The sequence below is a fragment of the Montipora capricornis genome, chromosome 2, assembly GCF_036669925.1.
Source record: "Montipora capricornis isolate CH-2021 chromosome 2, ASM3666992v2, whole genome shotgun sequence".
NCBI classification, from domain to species: domain Eukaryota; kingdom Metazoa; phylum Cnidaria; class Anthozoa; order Scleractinia; family Acroporidae; genus Montipora; species Montipora capricornis.
Window position 1 is genome coordinate 63796967 of NC_090884.1, and position 17500 is coordinate 63814466.

The following is a 17500-nucleotide window of genomic DNA, read 5'->3' on the forward strand; positions in this document are numbered from 1 at the left end:
TGCTGATATAGTGAAATCAGTACTCGTTTATACACTCTTCGCTTCGCTTGAGAGTGTAGAAACGAGTACTGATTTCAATGGCTAATGAATCGACACAAAACAAAGGTGAACAACAGATTTGAGGTAGGGAAAGTTTATTGCGAGAGAAAGGCCTTCAGTTTTTCAACTTAATTTAATTTTTAACTCTTTTCACCATTAAACTCTCTTACTACATGATAATAAATAGTTATGCATTGCAAAATCGCTTTATGAGCTTGGGATGCCCGTGGTTTGTCCAGTAATGCCGACTCTTGCTAGCTGAATATTCCTGCGTCAAAGCCAATAAAATGTTGTCGGTAATGTTCATGTGATGAGTTTGAAGATAGGTCGTGTCTGTGAGAACCCCCCTACCCCAAAGGTGGGTCCTGTTCGAGTATACGGTAGTAGTTTTGACCAGTTCCCTAATACAGTGATATTTTTGCGCGGTTTAAAACTATCCGGAGAAAGTAGATCTTAGTAAGTATTCTTGGTATCCAAAAAGAAAATTGGGGGTAACCATGCATTTTTGAGAGATAATTAAGCTTCAATTTAAGATAGAACGCCATACATTGCTTTGTATTTTAAAGCTTTTTCCAAATATTATTCATCAATAGCTTTAAAAAATGCGTGGTTACCCCCAATTTTCTTTTTGGATTTCAATAACACTTGTTAAGATATACATTTCCTGTATAAACCAGGGCAAAAATGCCTTTGAATTAGTAGGCACAGTCCTTAACTGTTAATAATAGCGGAGCTCCGGAGCACCATAGTTAAAAAAATATGGTAACCCATCGATGCGAGAAAATTTGATTTTGATCACCGTACGACCGTACGTCCGTCTACCACTCCATGTATGCAAATGTGACAAGTATCACGTGACCATGTCACGGGCTCAATTTTAGAGCTCATCAAGGAGGCAATGCTGCAGCTGACACTAGCTATTTTACAGCATACATCTTTGATATTGGACATCAATGTTATGGTCAATAGACCATATTCATATTCTCGGTATTGGACTGCCGGAACTAGCTTGCAATGGAGGCTAATGCGGGGGAATCTTTTCAAATGCAAATACTTTTTAATATATTCCCCCGCATTAGCCTCCATTGCAAGCTAGTTCCAGTCCAATACTGAGAATACGAATATGGTCAATTGATACCTATCAAAACAAGGTATGCACTGGCCAGTATCACGTGACCATATTGCGGGGTCAAGTTGGACATTATCGTGGTCAGCTGGTTAGGTTGACCACTGACCAGAGACTGGTTGTTGATTGGATCGCAGGCTCAAGCCAGGTCAGACAATCACACCTAAGTATAAATATAAGTATAGATATAAGAGTAAAAGATGGCGATAGAACTAAAGAATTTTTTTTTTAATTTTAGGTTCATTGTGTAGAGTTTGGGACACCTAAATAGTTCATAAAACTAACCGAGTAGGTGACCCAAAACAAGAATGAGAGCAGAAGGAATATGGTTACTAAGTAGCTCTTTCAGATAAAAAGTATTATTTCATTAATTAAATAGTAGACAAGTAAAAGATAATTTTTACCACAATTGCTTGTAATCTCGTAATCTGATTGGTCAATTTGCATTTGTGGATAAGAGTCTAGACAACGCTGTAAGTGTCATGCTCACATCAATTTGCCACGCAATGTAATAGCCAATCAGGAACGCCCATTTTGGGAAATAAACCAATCATATTGCGAGAAAGTTATAGACAAAGTTTGCTCTTTCTTTGTGTCATGATTTTGGTCACACTCTGAAATAAAAACTTTCTTTGGCGTTGAATATTGTCAGTCGTAAAAAACAAATAGAAAGTGGTTCAGCATTGTCTGTACTCTTATCACCAATGATATTCATCATCACAGTGGCCAAAATTTGTTGTGGACTCACGAGGCCTAACACGGTGATGATGAATATTGTTGTCGATAAGAGTGCAGACAAGGTTGAACCACCTTCGATTTGTTAAATAATCACAAACCTTCAGGAATTAGTAACACTATCAGTATTACAACCATCAATCATAGAATTCTTGATATTTTGACGAAAACTAGAAAAGGCTTGATTTTCTTAACATCAATAGATAAAGAATTCCAAAGGCATGGTACCAGTGTAGCGAAGAGAACAAATGCCGTATTGAATGGTATGAACCGATTTAACAAACATATTATCGTTCAGTGATTGACGTGTGTAATAGGAATGAATGGAAGATACTGGATTAAAATAATCAACAAAACAAGAAGAGCTTAATTTATGGTATATGTACATGTACTGTCACTGACAAACAAAAGCAAGAATTTCAAGATGGATTATATCAGAGAATTTTAGGAGTCTGAGAGACTTAAGTAATGGCTCTGAGTGTGATCTAGGGTCGGAAAAAGTCATTATTTTGACAACTCATTTTTGAAAAGTAGTTACTGGTTTTAGGTAGGTTGGGTATGTGAGACCCCAAACTTGAATACCATAAATATGAAAGGGGTAAATTAGGGCACAGTAAAGCATGATTAGTAAATCAGCATTAACATAGTACCTTAATTGGAAAACATGCCTACAGTTTTTGATAATTTTAAGCAAAGTTCATTAATATGATTCTTCCAAGTCAAGTTGGAGTCAAGAGTCACACCTAAATATTTGACTGTGGAAGCCACTTGGATGTTCACACCATTTTTTAAATCTAATGACTTTCATGGTGTTAGCTTGAGTGAAAGAGAACAAAATTAGTCTTCAAAATACTGACAGCTAGTCTATTAGATTTCATCCACTCAGTCACTGCATGGAGCTCTTGATTTAAGAATAGTTCAAGATTATTAAGGTTTTTACTTGAACAATATATATTTGTATCATCAGCAAATATGTGGAAAATAAGTAATTTCGAGGTGTTAGGTAAATCATTAACGTATAGCAAAAACAAGAAGGGTCCAAGAACGGACCCCTGAAGTATTCCACAAGTGATTGACAAGTGATTTTCCATGACCATAGTTTTAAAACCATTCCAAAGACAAACAGATTAATCTTCACTAGCAAAAGAATACCATACCTAGCAAACTTTTCACTAATAGGCCTTTTTCGATATATTAAAATTCAGCGTGATAGCGAGTCAGTGACGACAAAGACAAAGAAAAGTGGATGATATGTAAATATTTTTCACGTTAATTCCCACGTGTTTCTATTGTCTTTGTCCTCACTGCCTCACTTTCAAGCTGAATATTTAATATATTGAAAATGGCCCATTGTGATAACCTTTGCTCCTGTTTCAGAAACTTCACATTCGTTACAACTTGCTACACCCTGTAGCTACTGAACTTCTTTACCGTCTATGGGAGACTTATTAGAGGTCCACCTTAACCACGTTTGAATACAATGGCTGTGGAAAAAATGCCCACAAGGAAGAAACATTGTTTCTTGCCCTGGAGAATATTCGTCTATACAAATACTACACAAGTTTTCCAACACCCCATTTACAGTATCTGATCGTAGACAATTAACCTGGGCTTGAGATAATGTCTTGGGTTTGACAGAACAATCCAATTGTAGAAGAAACTCGTAATCCTCTGGGGTAATATCACGATTTTGCAGCTCAATAAGGAGATTAACAAATTCTTGATCTTCAAACTTAACACTATGTCCTGAACAAAGAATAAAGTCGGAGTTGTTGTAAAATGTCAAAGGCGCAGTCGATTTATTTTGGCATTCACCGGCGGTATTCCTCAAAGATCTCTTGAGGCAGGTCTCATTAGTTTTTCTGAGCAAGGCTGTTCCTGGGCGGTCTTTGTGGATCGCTGTTTTTCTCTTTGCTTTTGTTTTGTTTTCCTTCTTTCTCTTTGAATTTTCTATCTTCAGTTCCTTTATCCGCAATTCTTTGTTAGCGGAAAACACTCCACTTCCGTTTTGTTTGGACGATGAAGGAATTTCACCCTCATTCAAAGAAGCGTGATATTTCTTTGTAGCTTTTGCTTTGAACGACCGCTTCTTTCCGCTGATTCGCCTTTGAACACGGCCGCATTTTTGGTCATAAAAATCTAGCTCATCCGGAAAGTAAGAAAAAAGGTAGGCTTCTTCGTCAGATATCTCAAAATCAAGGGATTCTTGATCAGAGATCTCGATAATTTGTAAGGTAAGACCACCATTGCAGCCATTTCTGCTGACGAAAATGGAACTAACTTCGCTAACTTCTCCAAAATCTGACGATGCTGCCATAATGAAAAAAAGAGAAAGTATTTAAAATGAGCTAAATGGTCTAATGAGAGACAAAGGCAACCAAGAAGGATTATATACCCACTTGCTACGCAAAAATGGGAATTTTCAGGATGTGGTGCAATTCCCATACCCAGTGTTTTCTCGAACCAAAGAAAACTTCCAGTCTCATATATGGCCAAAAAGCAAAATGGTGGCAAGGTGTTCGAAATACGTAAAATTTATCGAGTCATCTTTCAACTTTTCTTCAACTGAAAACTTCCTTTTTGAACTTGGAGGGAAGCCTTGAAACTTCAAAATGTGGTAAGGAATGTGAAGCAATGAATGCTCTGGAGGCCACAGGTGGCAACTTTTCTGCTGGGCTTAAACATGAAAGTGAAAGTAAAAGTGATTTGGAGAAACACAGGACGTAAACAATCGATGAAACCGATGATCGGAAAATCAATCGATCAATCGATGACAATCGATGCCAATTAATCGATTGATATCGATAATCGATGAACAATCGATGCACAGGTTTTTTGTGATTATCGATTTCATCGATTATCAATTTGTATCGATTATCGATGCCAATCGATCAGTTAATTGAAATCGATTGTAACTGCATACAAACAATCCGGTGAACGAATTCAAATCTCAAACATTCGTGCGTACTGCGAGTGCGTATACTTACATGCTGGAACGTGTGGGATACCGAAATTTTTTTTAACGCCAATCAATGACAATCGATGAGTTGCGATCACTTTTGTGTGAGTATCGATTGGTCATCGATTGGCCGATGCCAATCGATGCCAATTAACTAACAAGGCATCGATTGTCATCGATTGATCGATTGATTTTCCGATCATCGGTTTCATCGATTGTGCACGTCCTGAGAAACAATATGAACACGGACATCGGACAGAGGCTGAGGAAGCATTCCAAGGTCCGAGATTTGATCCCCCAGTTTACCGTCGAAGATACGCTGCCGTTTGTGAGCTTGTAAAGAAACACCAAGCGAAAAAGGTACATGCACTTCCGGAGAGGGAAGATATCTGTTTACAAACGTTGTTTTAATTTGTTATTTAAATTTACCAACTACAGGAACAAAAGACCTTTTGTTTCGACAGCCAATGAGGCTCTGGTTGGCACATTAATGACAATAGGTGACGTCAACGATATATTCCCTATAATGAAGTACAGCTGTATGTATCCTGTAGTCCTGTAGGTATGTAGCTGCAGTGTACATTAGACTACAGCTTACCCGTCACACTGGGTACTTATTAGCTGGGACATACCAACTCTCAGGGTCTTAAAATATTCCTGCATTTTGTTATTTCAGCAGCAATTTATGATAAGACGAAGAGAGAAGTGATCCTTGCACTTATCTAAACACTTTAAGCTCTAATTGCTTAAATGGTTAAGATATTAGTCTCTTGAAGACATCTGAAAAATTTAGGTGGCCTGAATGGGATTCGAACCCATGACCTCTGTGATGTCAGGGTAATGCTCTACCAACTGAGCCATGAAGCCACTCAGTTGAAAGCAGGTCAGTTTGTTGGGAACCTTCAATTGCTACAACTGTGATTAGGACTCAACAAATGAAATGAAGTGTATATTTTTGAAGCACGGGGGCCTGATAGATGAAAGAGAACAAGACTTTTAAATTTGAAAAAAAAGACATGTTTCGGCAACTCCTGTGCCATCATCAGTTTGTGGATGGAATAACAATGATGTACAATATATAGCAGAAAATTAGAATAACAATGGTGTGATACAACAACTGATTACAAACTAAGAGAGATTAAGATTTACATGAAACAATTGTTGATTTAGGGAGGGTTTCTCGCAATGAATGTGCAATGCCTCCTTGATTTTTAATTGTGTCCGTGTTGTTGCTTGATCTATGACAACAAAGCATTCGCTTGAACAAAGTGCCCGACACCCAGGTGACTCCTGTAAATGCTTAAAAATGTGAGGGGCCGTATCCATATGGTGTTATGCTAATTTTCCGCTATGTATTGTACGTCATTGTTATTCCATCCACTAACTGATGATGGCACAGGAGTTGCCAAAACATGTCTTTTTTCAAATTTAAAAGTCTTGTTCTCTTCATTAAGATTGTTACAAAATTGCTGGTTTTACGTCCTTCTAGATGAAAGAGAGAAGTGATCTTTTTGCCTTTAAATCTAAACAATTAAAGCAATAGTCTCTTACAGACACCTTGAAAATTCAGATGGCTTGAACGGGATTCAAACCCATCATGACCTCTGCAATGTCTGTGTAAATCTAATGCTCTTATTACCAACTGAGCTGTATGAAGCCACTACCGTTGTTTACATTAAGATAAGTGCGAGGATCACTGATCTCTTTCATCTATATACCGGTAATGACCCTTAAACTAACTATTGCTTAACAATCCACTTTTATCTTCAAAAGGGTAGTGTTCAGAGTTTTTTATTTGAAATAATAGGGTTTTATAATACACATGTAACGAAACTGTTAACTAATCTACCAGACCTCCATTCATCCTTGAAGCTGGGTATCTACTAAAACCAGGAACACCGGAACACTCCAGAACAACAGAACACCCCGGAATACCGGAACACTCTGGAACACCCTGGAAGTAACCCAAAACCCTCAATTTGGCTAACCCTAGGCCCAGCTAGGCCTTAAGTTGGTTTTTAGGCCTAGGGTTAGCCAAATTGAGGGTTTTGGGTTACTTCCAGGGTGTTCTGGAGTGCTCCGGTGTTCCGGGGTGTTCCAGTGTTCTGGTGTTCCAGAGTGTTCCAGTGTTCCTGGTTTTAGTACATGCCTTGAAGCTTCTCCCATTTATGAGTAAAATCATGAGCAATTTAAGAGTAGAGTGACTCACTCTCAGAACTAAAAGGGTTAAAGGAGACAAAGTCTTTGAGCAGGGATCCATATTCATTTGTAATCAAATTCGTCAGTCAGGCAAGTACGTCTTATGATATACTTGCCTGGACAAATTTTGGGCTGCCCGGGCAAAAGTGCGGAAGTATAGAAAATGTTCGATAAAATTACTTGTAACTTGAGCATTGGCATTTTCTTTTACACTCTTGTCAGAAATTACAAATTTTGACTCTGGAGCATTATGTTATTTGAACCATGGGAACCCGATTTACAGTGTTCTAGACTATATCTGCCATGGCAAAACGTACTCAGAATGTAGCTTACATACTTGTAATTCAAAGACCCAAAGTTTCGGCACTCCTGTCTTGTGTCTTTCTTTTAAATGTTTATACCAAGATTTTGTGTTTTTCCTTTCCCAAGCAGCAGGTTCTGCTCTACTTGTTTTTCTTTTTGCTGGAGGTGGCAAAACAACTGGTAAATAACGCCAGATTAGTATCACCCATCTAGTGAACTAATGCAAATTCTTCATTTTAATTGGCCGCGCTACTAGAGGACTATTAGTAATAGTGCTCGAGTAGCGAAAAGCATGACGCTTTCTTTTGTTTTATTCTCAAATAAATATTTTGTCAACTGGCATTTGCTAACTTTATTATTTCCTGTTCTGTCCGACTAGTTAGGTGATACTAATTTAAAAACAATTAGACCCTTCGCCCTCAAGGGCCACAGATCAATAGCCCATTCGGCTTTGCCTCATGGGCTATTGACTCGTAACCCTTGCGGGCTATGGGTCTAATTGTTAATTATCAGCTGAGACCACAAGTTGCCCTTTGCTCTTTGCTAAACGACTCGCTAACAACCATGCCAGTGGTGAGATACATGAAAATTCAGCCTGCAAGCGTTTCAGGGAAAATACCAAGTGGTCAGAGATGACACCCAAACTTGAAATCCCAGTGCTGAAGAAAGCTTCATGTTAATTCCTTATTTTCTGGAAGTACATTCTATATTATAACATTTGATGGCTTTCATGAAAAGACATTAATTTTATTAAAACTTCACTCATTCAACGGACGACCTTTGCAGTTTTTATAGTTTAGTCATCTGGGATGACCAGACGACTGCGAATGTGGATCCCTGTTTGAGTGTACCGAGATGTTGTTAACTCCTTCATCCCTGAAGCGGCCCCCATTGGCAAGTAAAATCGCCTGGCGTTAGAGCAAAATACACTGTAGTATTACTTTTAGGAGAGAAAGGGTTAAAAATCCATTTAGTGTCTTCAAAGGTTAGGGTTGTGAGTTTTTCTTATTTTAAAGAATGTGGTTGGTGCAAGATCACTAGGGACCCTTAAGCACACAAAACAATAGGTTTAATTAGCAAAAACAATAGTTTTGCACGCCCTGCACGTGTTTTATGTTTTGATTCATTTCTTTGTCGTTCTGGCTTGACAACGACTTGAAATGATCAAATTTGGGGTCATATGGAGGACAAAAGCACCTAACAATGAATTTTCGATTTGCTCTCTAAATATCCACACCGTTCTCACAAATTTTATTCTTGGAATGTGGACTCACATTTTCCATGCCGAGCAACTTGGAGTAATCGCAAACTTATCACAGTAACAGGAAATAATATTTTAATTTACACATGTAAACAGCATTCTCGTAGCCGTCGTCATCATCCTCGCTTAAGGTCCCTGTTATCTAATCTGACACATGTTTCCTTTGTGAAAGGAACAACAACATTAAATTATTTTATTTATTCATTTTTTTATTGTTGTGATCACCCAATTGGAACAGGAGGTCATTGCTGTGGTCACCAACTGGAACAGGAGCTGGTTATTGAAAATACTGACCTGTTTGTAAATAATATGTAATGCTGAATTCATGATTTAAATGTTTGTATTTGAAGTGCAGGTAATAGAAGAAAGGGATAATTTCAGCAATTGTCTGTTATCTAATTAGACACCTGAAAGTTCAGCTGGCTTCAACGGGATTCGAACCCATGACAGTCTGCAATGCCTGTGCAGTACTTCACCAACCAAGGATCACTTCGGCCTTTGAATAATTATTCATAATAATCTTTTTAAACCATTATCGTCTTCAGATACTTGACTTTGGGTGCGCTGAGGCAAAACTCGTGAAAGTTTTAATAAGTCAAGAGCAGTTGACTCACTTGGAAGAGGTGGTGGGTGTGGATATTGACAGGGAACTTTTAGAGCTTAAACCTGATGTGGGAGATCATCATGACCCCCTGGGAGGCTGGACTTGTAGTGTTACAACCCTACCCAGTCATTTTTTGTGTTGTGGTGTGTCAAATATGTTTTGCTTTCCCCGAATAAAAGTATTTGTAGTCAGGAGTCTGTAAAATTTAATTGCGATGTAGTTTTTATTTATTGTCACTGTTATTATCAAGAGAGTTTATTTTGCAGTTCGATCATAACAACCAGTAACTTAAATTAAAGCAGTTTTGAAAAATGCCTGAAAAATATCCAGTCAGGCTAGATGTAGAATGGGGCTGGCATGGATTTGAAGCCAGTTCAAGCCTGGGTGTTTTTTTTCAGGCCTTCTTCGCAACTGCTGAAGTTGCTGCTTAACTGAGATGCTCTTCAACTCATGTACATGTAATATTCCATAAAACTTGCTCACAATGTTGCTGTGGACAAAATTAATGTTCAAACAATATTGCTTGAATTCCTCCTGAATTATGTGTGAATAATTAGCACAGAAGCTAACGGCAACCTTTACATGTATACGTCTTTTAAACATGTTTTTAAACATCATAATGAAAATAAAGTCATATTTATTGCTACTTTTCATTAATTTTAAAATCAAAGCCAGAGTTGAGTTGTGTTGTGTAGTTATTTTCCCTTTTGTATTTTGTTGTTTTAGGTTCAGTCTCTGAAGCAGATGAAAGATTTGTTGATTTTGATGTGATTGCTTGCATTGAGCTGTATGTTATCATTTACAATGTATAATTTTTTACATGACCCATTTTCCTTTGTCCCTATACTGGCTCATTGTGTCGATCAAACACCTCTTACAGTATTAGCAATTGTCTGAATTGATGGGAGTGGAATGGACTAACATCCATTGTAGTAAGTGTTCCTGTTTTGTTTTGGTGGTACAGCTTTGTTGGAAGTAGTTGGTTATATAGCTCAAAGGTGCCCACAATAGTATGCGTGGGGGCAAGCCTCCACTAGTGAAGCCAACTGAAACAGTTATTTGCCTGGGGCCAGTTCCTGAAAGATGTAATAGCCCTATTCCAGTGATAAATGTACCTTATTCCGGCACATTTATCCCGGGAATAGAGTTAAATTACACCTTTCAGGAACCCGCCCCAGGTCTTCATCTGCCCACCAAGAACTTCCCTTGCCATTGCTGGTCTCGTATCGCCTGTTCTCCCTTACTCTGTTCTTTCTTCCTCCATTCCTTTCCGACTACCTACCTTGATCATCTCTCCTACCTCGTTGTAGACCTTTGGGTCAGGGTATGTGAGCTCTAGACTTTAATGCCCATCTTGGCTGCATATTTCGTTGCATTCTTTTTGAGAGGTTTGTGTTCCCTTTTGAACATAATTCTCTTCAAACGTTCAAACCATGGACATAGTATCATCTTGGTTCGAGAAGAGCTTGACAGCGCCCTTCACTTTAGTGACCTTGTACTCAGACTCGATAGACCTCAGGCCTCTACCTCCAGATGTTCTGGGGAGGTAAAGAAGCTCCGTAGAAGCTGATAGATGGCTGCCACTGCTTTCTTTGATTACCTTCCTTGTTTCTCTATCCAGTTGCTGTAATTTTTGTTTCTGATAGAAAACTCTTTTTGCATTCCTAAAGTAAGACTTTTTGTTCTCTACCAGTTTGACGGGAGATGCGACAGAAAGTTTTCCACATTCTTTCTCCAGAACTGTTCTTCTTCCCTTTCTTCGTTATCTTTACTTCCCTACAAGCAGAGGTCTCTTTTCTTTGTGCGTTCGCTGGGCTAATGAATACGGGAAAACAGACCTCTGCCATGGGTTGAAACTGTGCGGTGGTTACTAAGAGACCAAATCAAAATGTGATACTTCATGTTGTGTGGGCTCATTTAACAACAGCAGAATTGTCGTGAAGCAGTGCACTGCATGTAGATGCAGCGGGCTCAAGTCACAGTCAGCAAACATGTCATGGGTTTTCCTAGACTGCAATTGAGATCTTGATCCTTTCTTATTTCCTTTGCTTTCAAAACAAATGGGTCCTTAAGCTTTTGACTTGATGTTTTTCTACTTGGCCAGTCATTTGCTATGCCTGATTTCTTCCATCCTTTATAACCCAGAAAGGCGACAACAACCGAATAGAGAATGCGGTTGACTAGCCATAGATACGCAAAGGGACTGTTAATTGGAATGTTCCGCTTTATGTCTAAGAAGTTCATTTATTTAACAGCTGCGTTAATGTTGAAGATGTCAGCACTTGTTAGCTTTTGTTTAACCGTAGTATCGACATTGCGCGTGAAATCACCAGTCGTTGGGACCATGGAAGCAAAAATTGGTGTCGCACCCATCTACCTGTTGTGGCTTTCAGGCGCTCCCCTAACCTTGGAGACCTGCTGGTTACAGCTAAACTGTCCCCCAATGTAACTCATTCTAATTCCACACTTCCTTCCGGTTCTTTTCGCTGTTGCAAAAACTGCGCTACCTGTCCTTACATTTTCCATCGACTAACCAACTACAAAATCTTCTCTACTGGCGAAACGCGCTCCATTGATTTCCACATAACTTGCGAAACTAAAAACCTTATCTACATGATTCAATGCAACAGATGCCATCTACAGTACATAGGAGAAACTAAACAACGTTTAAAAGACCGTTTTAATGAACACCGCCGCACTTTAGATAACGCTAACACCAAATCCAAACCTACTACAGTCGGAGAACATTTCCTCTCCTCTCCCCACAACATCTCTAAGGACATGCAATTAATTCCTATCAAAAAAATATTTTCTAACAGAGAACTGATCCGTAAGGCCAGGGAAGCTTCTTTGATTTCAAAAGGCAGAACAATTGATCCCAACGGTCTTAATATCCGCGAAAAAATGTATTAGATTTCAGATTATTATTTTGAGTGATTTCCGTTATTTTCCGTGACTCTTAGTATTTGAATTCAAATTCGTTGTAACTGCCATGTTTTATCACATTTTTCCCAGTATTACGTCAGCATCCATTTACTATATATATATGTACATAGAAAGCAATTCAATGTAAACTCTCATTGTACCTGAAGAAGGCTGGTTTGGCCAGCCGAAATATAGTACACCACTAAAATCAAATCTACGTTGTATCGGCTCTTTCTTAAAATATTCAAATTTAAGTGTCTCACCTTATTTTGGAGTATCCATTCTAGTCACAACCAATATTGTTGGCTTTCACTTAAAAGTTCAATGATGAAGGGAGTGATTTGAATGCTCATTTTGGCAAAATGCTTCCATGGTGTGTGGTTCCAGAAAATATTCCTGTTTACCCCAAAGAGAGTTACTGGAAATTGTCAAAGAGAGGTGGGGTGCCAAAAACCAAAATTTTAAGGTAAAAGATGAACCAAAACTGGAATTTCCAGAGAGATTGGGGGCAGGCACAGATCTACGATTTTTCTTAGGAAGGGGTGCACCACTAAGGAATGGCAAAACTGACTGTCATCTCAGGAGGAGGTGTGTACACCCCGCACTCTTCCATTAGATCTGCTCCTGGGGTGGGGGAGGTGGTCAAACTAAAAATCCCTTTCATGGCAGGGGTATATATTTTTTCTGGAACAACACAACTGGAATGCCAATGAGGATATGGAAGACCTCTGATGTAGACAAAGATTGCACTATAATTTGACCTTCAAGGCCAAATGGGTCTCAATGGTGTTGGGTTTAATGTTAGATTACAAGTTCTCCTTTCTTGTCTCCATGCATTTTGTACAGTGCCAGTAAGAAGAATTAATAAAGTAATCAAGAATCGAGACAACTTTCCCTGCGCTGATATACCTTACTTGTTTGATCAAGAGCCTAACGGTTTAGTCATCTTTAATAAGAAATCAACTATAGACCTCTGCTTTTGGTTACATAAGTTCCAGAGTACTCTGAGTTAATTATTCTTGTGTTCAACAATACGATAACCTTTTCTTGTATTTGTAGTTTACATTTATAATCTTGTTGGAATGAATCGTATCCAAACAAAAATAAACGATTTAGAGCAAACAACGAGATTCTTTTTCTTAATTCCTCAATAAAGTGAACGCGCTTGAGTAGTGTTGTATGACAATGCTGCATTGTATTGCATGACGCCGCACTGAGGGTCTATTAGTATAAACAACTGAATTAATTCGGAGGGAAGGATAGAAGGAGAATGTCCACTCCTTATGTGCCATATGACAGGGAGAGATATAGCTCTGCTGTTAAACCCCCTTGAGGAAAGGGGAGGTTGCTAAAAGTGCCACTATGACGAAAATTGCATCTTTTATATCGAAGCCATTTTAAAACATAAAGAAGTAGGCTGCATGAGAAGAAAAATGCTGTTTACTATTTTCAAATATTTCTTTTTGTTCCAGAGATATTCAAGTTTTTAAAATATGCAAATTAGCCAAGTGATGACGTCATACACTCAACCAAATTTTTAGCCTGTTCCAGGCTCTCGATCAGTGAGGACGATCGAAAAAGCGAGCGGGTGACAAGCAGGTTCAACTGCGAGCGGGATCCGGGAGTGAAAAGGACCAGACCCCGCTCGTCGCCTGCCTGCTTTTTCAATCGTCCACACTGACAGCTAGCTAGAGAGCCTGGAACAGGCTACCAAATTTTGATCAAATACAGGTGTCAAATATGTTGAAAAAGGATACATGTATCTCAGCCAATTTGTATCAGAAATGTTTGATTCTTTGTAGTAAGATTCTACTAAATGTGCTCCACAATTTGAGCTTAACAGTTTTGTTATCATGGCAACATCCTGGGTTCCAGAACTCCCCAATATTAAAGGCATTTCTGGCCACCTTTGGCATTCCATTTTCATATTTGCAAATGGTGCCTAATATACATGATCCAACAAGCATATAAATATGTTAGCTTGAGTTTGTGGCCTTGTTTAACGTTTTTTGGGCTGAAAATCACTTACAAATTGAAATCAAGTGGGTGGGGACTGGGAAAGAGTAAGTTGCCATGGGAACAAAATGTTTTATAGCCGTAGGTGCATTTTCTGTAGAACTATTAGCCTACGAAGTTTCAATGGTCTGCGCTGCAAATTGGCCAAGATAGCTCTTTCTATACATGATGTAATATTGGGTTGAGTGCATGACATCATCAGTCATCTCATTTGCATATTTTACGCATTTTTCAAACTTAAATATCTCCGGAACTAATGCACATATTTGCAAACGGTAAACCGCATTTTCATTCTTTCATAGAATTCTTTGTGATACACTTAAAAGATCAAGAGGTAAAAATTTCATAGTGGCACTTTAAGGGACGTGGTCGCTAAATTAATATAGGTTCATGTACTTAAAATATTTTTCAGATTGGGTTAATTGCTTAGTGAACTTGGACTTAAATTAGACCTTCAAGGCCAAATGGGAGGCGAAGTTCACTTCCATCAGCCTGTGCGCACAATTCAAAAACTTCCTTTTTCGGTTACATTTTAGACGTTTTTTCTTTGTGTTCCACAAAATTCAGAGTACCAAAGTACAAGCAAAAACAAACTAAAAGAAAAACAAGTGCAAAAGAAAACGAGAAACCATCTCCGAGCTTATTCGAGTTGCTGTTGTCATTCAAAATATTTCACCATTTCTGATTGGTTAAGACCATGCGCATAATTCACCATAACCAGCTGCCGTTGACCAAATTTGGAAGGAACTTTGTCATATTGAACCGATGACATCAAAAGTTTTGTCATATTGAACCAATGACGTCAAAAGCGCAACCCGCTGCAGGTTTTCGGCCTCAGTGGGTAACAACCCTCCTTGATCTGCAGAATTCTTCATATATCCTATGAAAGCCGAATTCAATAGTTGCTAAATATTGCTAAACAATAGACGCCTTGAATTATTTGAGTTCAAGTGTTTATTGAAGTTTCTTTTCTTTGGCTTATTATTACAGTCACTATTCAGCTGCACTTGTGCAAGTTATGCATCAATCAATTCCAGTGGTGCCCATCCCCCCCTCCTCCCCAAGGCAACTGCAGGGCATTTGTCCATGTTGTCAGTCCCAGGGGTGGGGAATTCACAATTTTATCGTGGCCCGGGGGCTGGGCCCGCGGTGACCCCAGACATTTGACACGTGTTTTCAACACATGGATGAGTTCATCGGGAAGGACGAGGCCTTTGTCAAAGACTGGCTTGTCTGTCAGGGACTAGAAAAACTTGTCGATGTTTTTAAAGGTGTGTTTTCCCAATTTTAGATACTTCTTCATTACTTGTAAGCATATAAATATAAGCGGCAAGGTGAACTATATTTTGTTTATCAAAAAACAATCACTGACGTGAACACTGCGTGAACATGACTATTTCGCATTCAAAACTAGCCTAGCAATTTTAAATTCATGAAAGTGGAGTTAATGTGATTTTCAAGACAGATCTTGGGAGCTTAAAATATTCAAAACAAATGGCTTTTACACAAGAAAATATTTAATGACATGCTATCCTCTAGCAAACCCTTAATTAAAAACAAAATGTAAAGAAATAAATACAATCAGAATCAACTAACACATACTGTACACATACTTGAAGTCTTTAATACCGTTGCATTTAAAAATACTGAACAGTTGACCCTTTTATTCACTGATTAATAAAAAAAACTGCACAAGTATTGGAAAGCGATGATCCCAGGGGCAGGTCATTTGCCCTCTTTCTTCGTCCCCACCCCGGGGCATTAAGACAGTTTAAGTGTCCCCGCCCAGGGAATTTGCCCGTTTGTTCAAAAAAAAAAAAATGCTAATGCCCGAGGGGGGGGGAGGGAAATGGGCACTGCTGGAATTCACTGCTGCATTAATTTAACATAATCTTCCAACTATCAAACTATTTGTTTCGGCTCTTTAGATTACGCCGTTTGGGAAGTCTTATGTGGCTTACTTGCGAAATGGCGAGTCTTCAGACAGCAAGAGACACCAGCCTTGGAATGGCTGCACAGACAACTCTTTGGTTTCATCCGTGTGGAGAGTGAAGCCGAGCATTCCTGCTGCAAGTGTGGCATTGTCTTCCACACAACGGACACGGTCTTCGAGGATGAGTGGAACACTAACTAGGCCGGCCGTCATCTCATCAATATCAATGAGGTCTTTCGTCCCTTCCAGAAAGTCGGTAATCCAGCCCCTGTAACCACTTGGACCTGACCCAAACCTCTTTTGGTAGCTGATAATATGACTCCACCATTCTTTATCTGGTCTTCCTTGGTAGGTAGCCAGCAATTCACGGAACACTTTTTCCACAAGGTCCCACCACTCTGACGACAAACCAAGGTCGTTCTCAATGGGTTCAAGCAGTGTCCGCAGTACCTTCAGTTTGGACTGTAATTTGCTCCAGTCCTCTTCGGTGCCTAACATCTCTACTGCAGGGATTCCACACGCACACATCATCTTATAGTGGAAATACTTTTGAACTGAATACATCAATGTAATCTGAGAAACAATCTTTTGCACTGCAGTTGTGGTGCTGAAATCTGCCGTCATTCCATCCACGAACTCTGGTACTTTCACGTTCTCTTGTATTCCCTTCGCTATTTGATCAAAGAACCAGCTGTAGTCGACAGTATAGATGCTTGTGTCGGGCACTACTACCTCGATGGTTTTCTTTCCTTCGTGATCAACGAACATCTTGCGAACGGACTCTTTCTCAGCGTTTTTGTCGATGGCGCAGGCGACTCGTTTAATAACACAGAACCACCAGTCGTCAGGAGAGGTTCGTAGTTTCCAGTGGTTGTTGTAGCTTGTGATAATGGCGGAAAACAATCCACAATTTCCGAGCGAATAAACGTCCTCCGTTGAACCCAAAGCAGGAACCATATCTTTGAAGGAGGAATCTGCGAAACACTTGAGCAGTTCGTTCGCTGGCTTTGCGACAAGCATGCTGTCTTCAAACTTAGAAGGAATCAGGTGCTCGGCGAGTACCACGGAATTTAGTTTCAAACCATCAGCTGTCGTACACGAATCGATTACAGGCGACTTCGATTCGTTCATGGCCATGGTATATTAAAGTGTGAAAACCAAATTTTTAGCAGATAATGGCAGATCGTTTTAGTGAGGAAGGCAGATGTCTTCTTAGTGACCTGGCCTTTGAATGGCAACGAAGCTGGAGGTGACAGGTGACAGGTGACCTGGGCGCTTCAGTTCAAAATTTTCGAAACGGGGACAAATGGTACGGAAATTTCCTGGGAAAAGTTCCAGAAAATCCGGAAATCATTGAATTTCCGAAAAGCGAACCATTCAACCGAAAATTCCGGGATGAA

At 39.2% G+C, this 17500-nt stretch overlaps 3 protein-coding genes across 3 annotated transcripts in view; all 3 read right to left on the reverse strand.

Moving 5' to 3' along the window:
• The window catches only part of LOC138031147 (uncharacterized), a 317245-nt gene that overhangs the window by 230339 nt on the left and 69406 nt on the right, over positions 1-17500 (reverse strand). The window lies entirely within an intron of this gene.
• On the reverse strand, positions 3172-4365 carry LOC138038178 (E3 ubiquitin-protein ligase RNF6-like). The gene is made up of 2 exons (XM_068884001.1): positions 4300-4365; positions 3172-4210 (listed from the first exon to the last, which is right to left on the reverse strand). The coding sequence occupies exons 1-2, from the start codon at positions 4343-4345 to the stop codon at positions 3315-3317; spliced, it is 942 nt and encodes a 313-aa protein (XP_068740102.1). The 5' UTR covers positions 4346-4365; the 3' UTR covers positions 3172-3314.
• Positions 13085-17500, reverse strand: part of LOC138030841 (uncharacterized) — a 4800-nt gene continuing 384 nt past the window's right edge. The window contains exon 1 of the mRNA XM_068878707.1: positions 13085-17500. This exon is cut by the window's right edge and continues 384 nt beyond it. Within this exon, the coding sequence (XP_068734808.1) occupies positions 16125-17237 (1113 nt within the window). The 5' untranslated portion in view covers positions 17238-17500 and the 3' untranslated portion in view covers positions 13085-16124.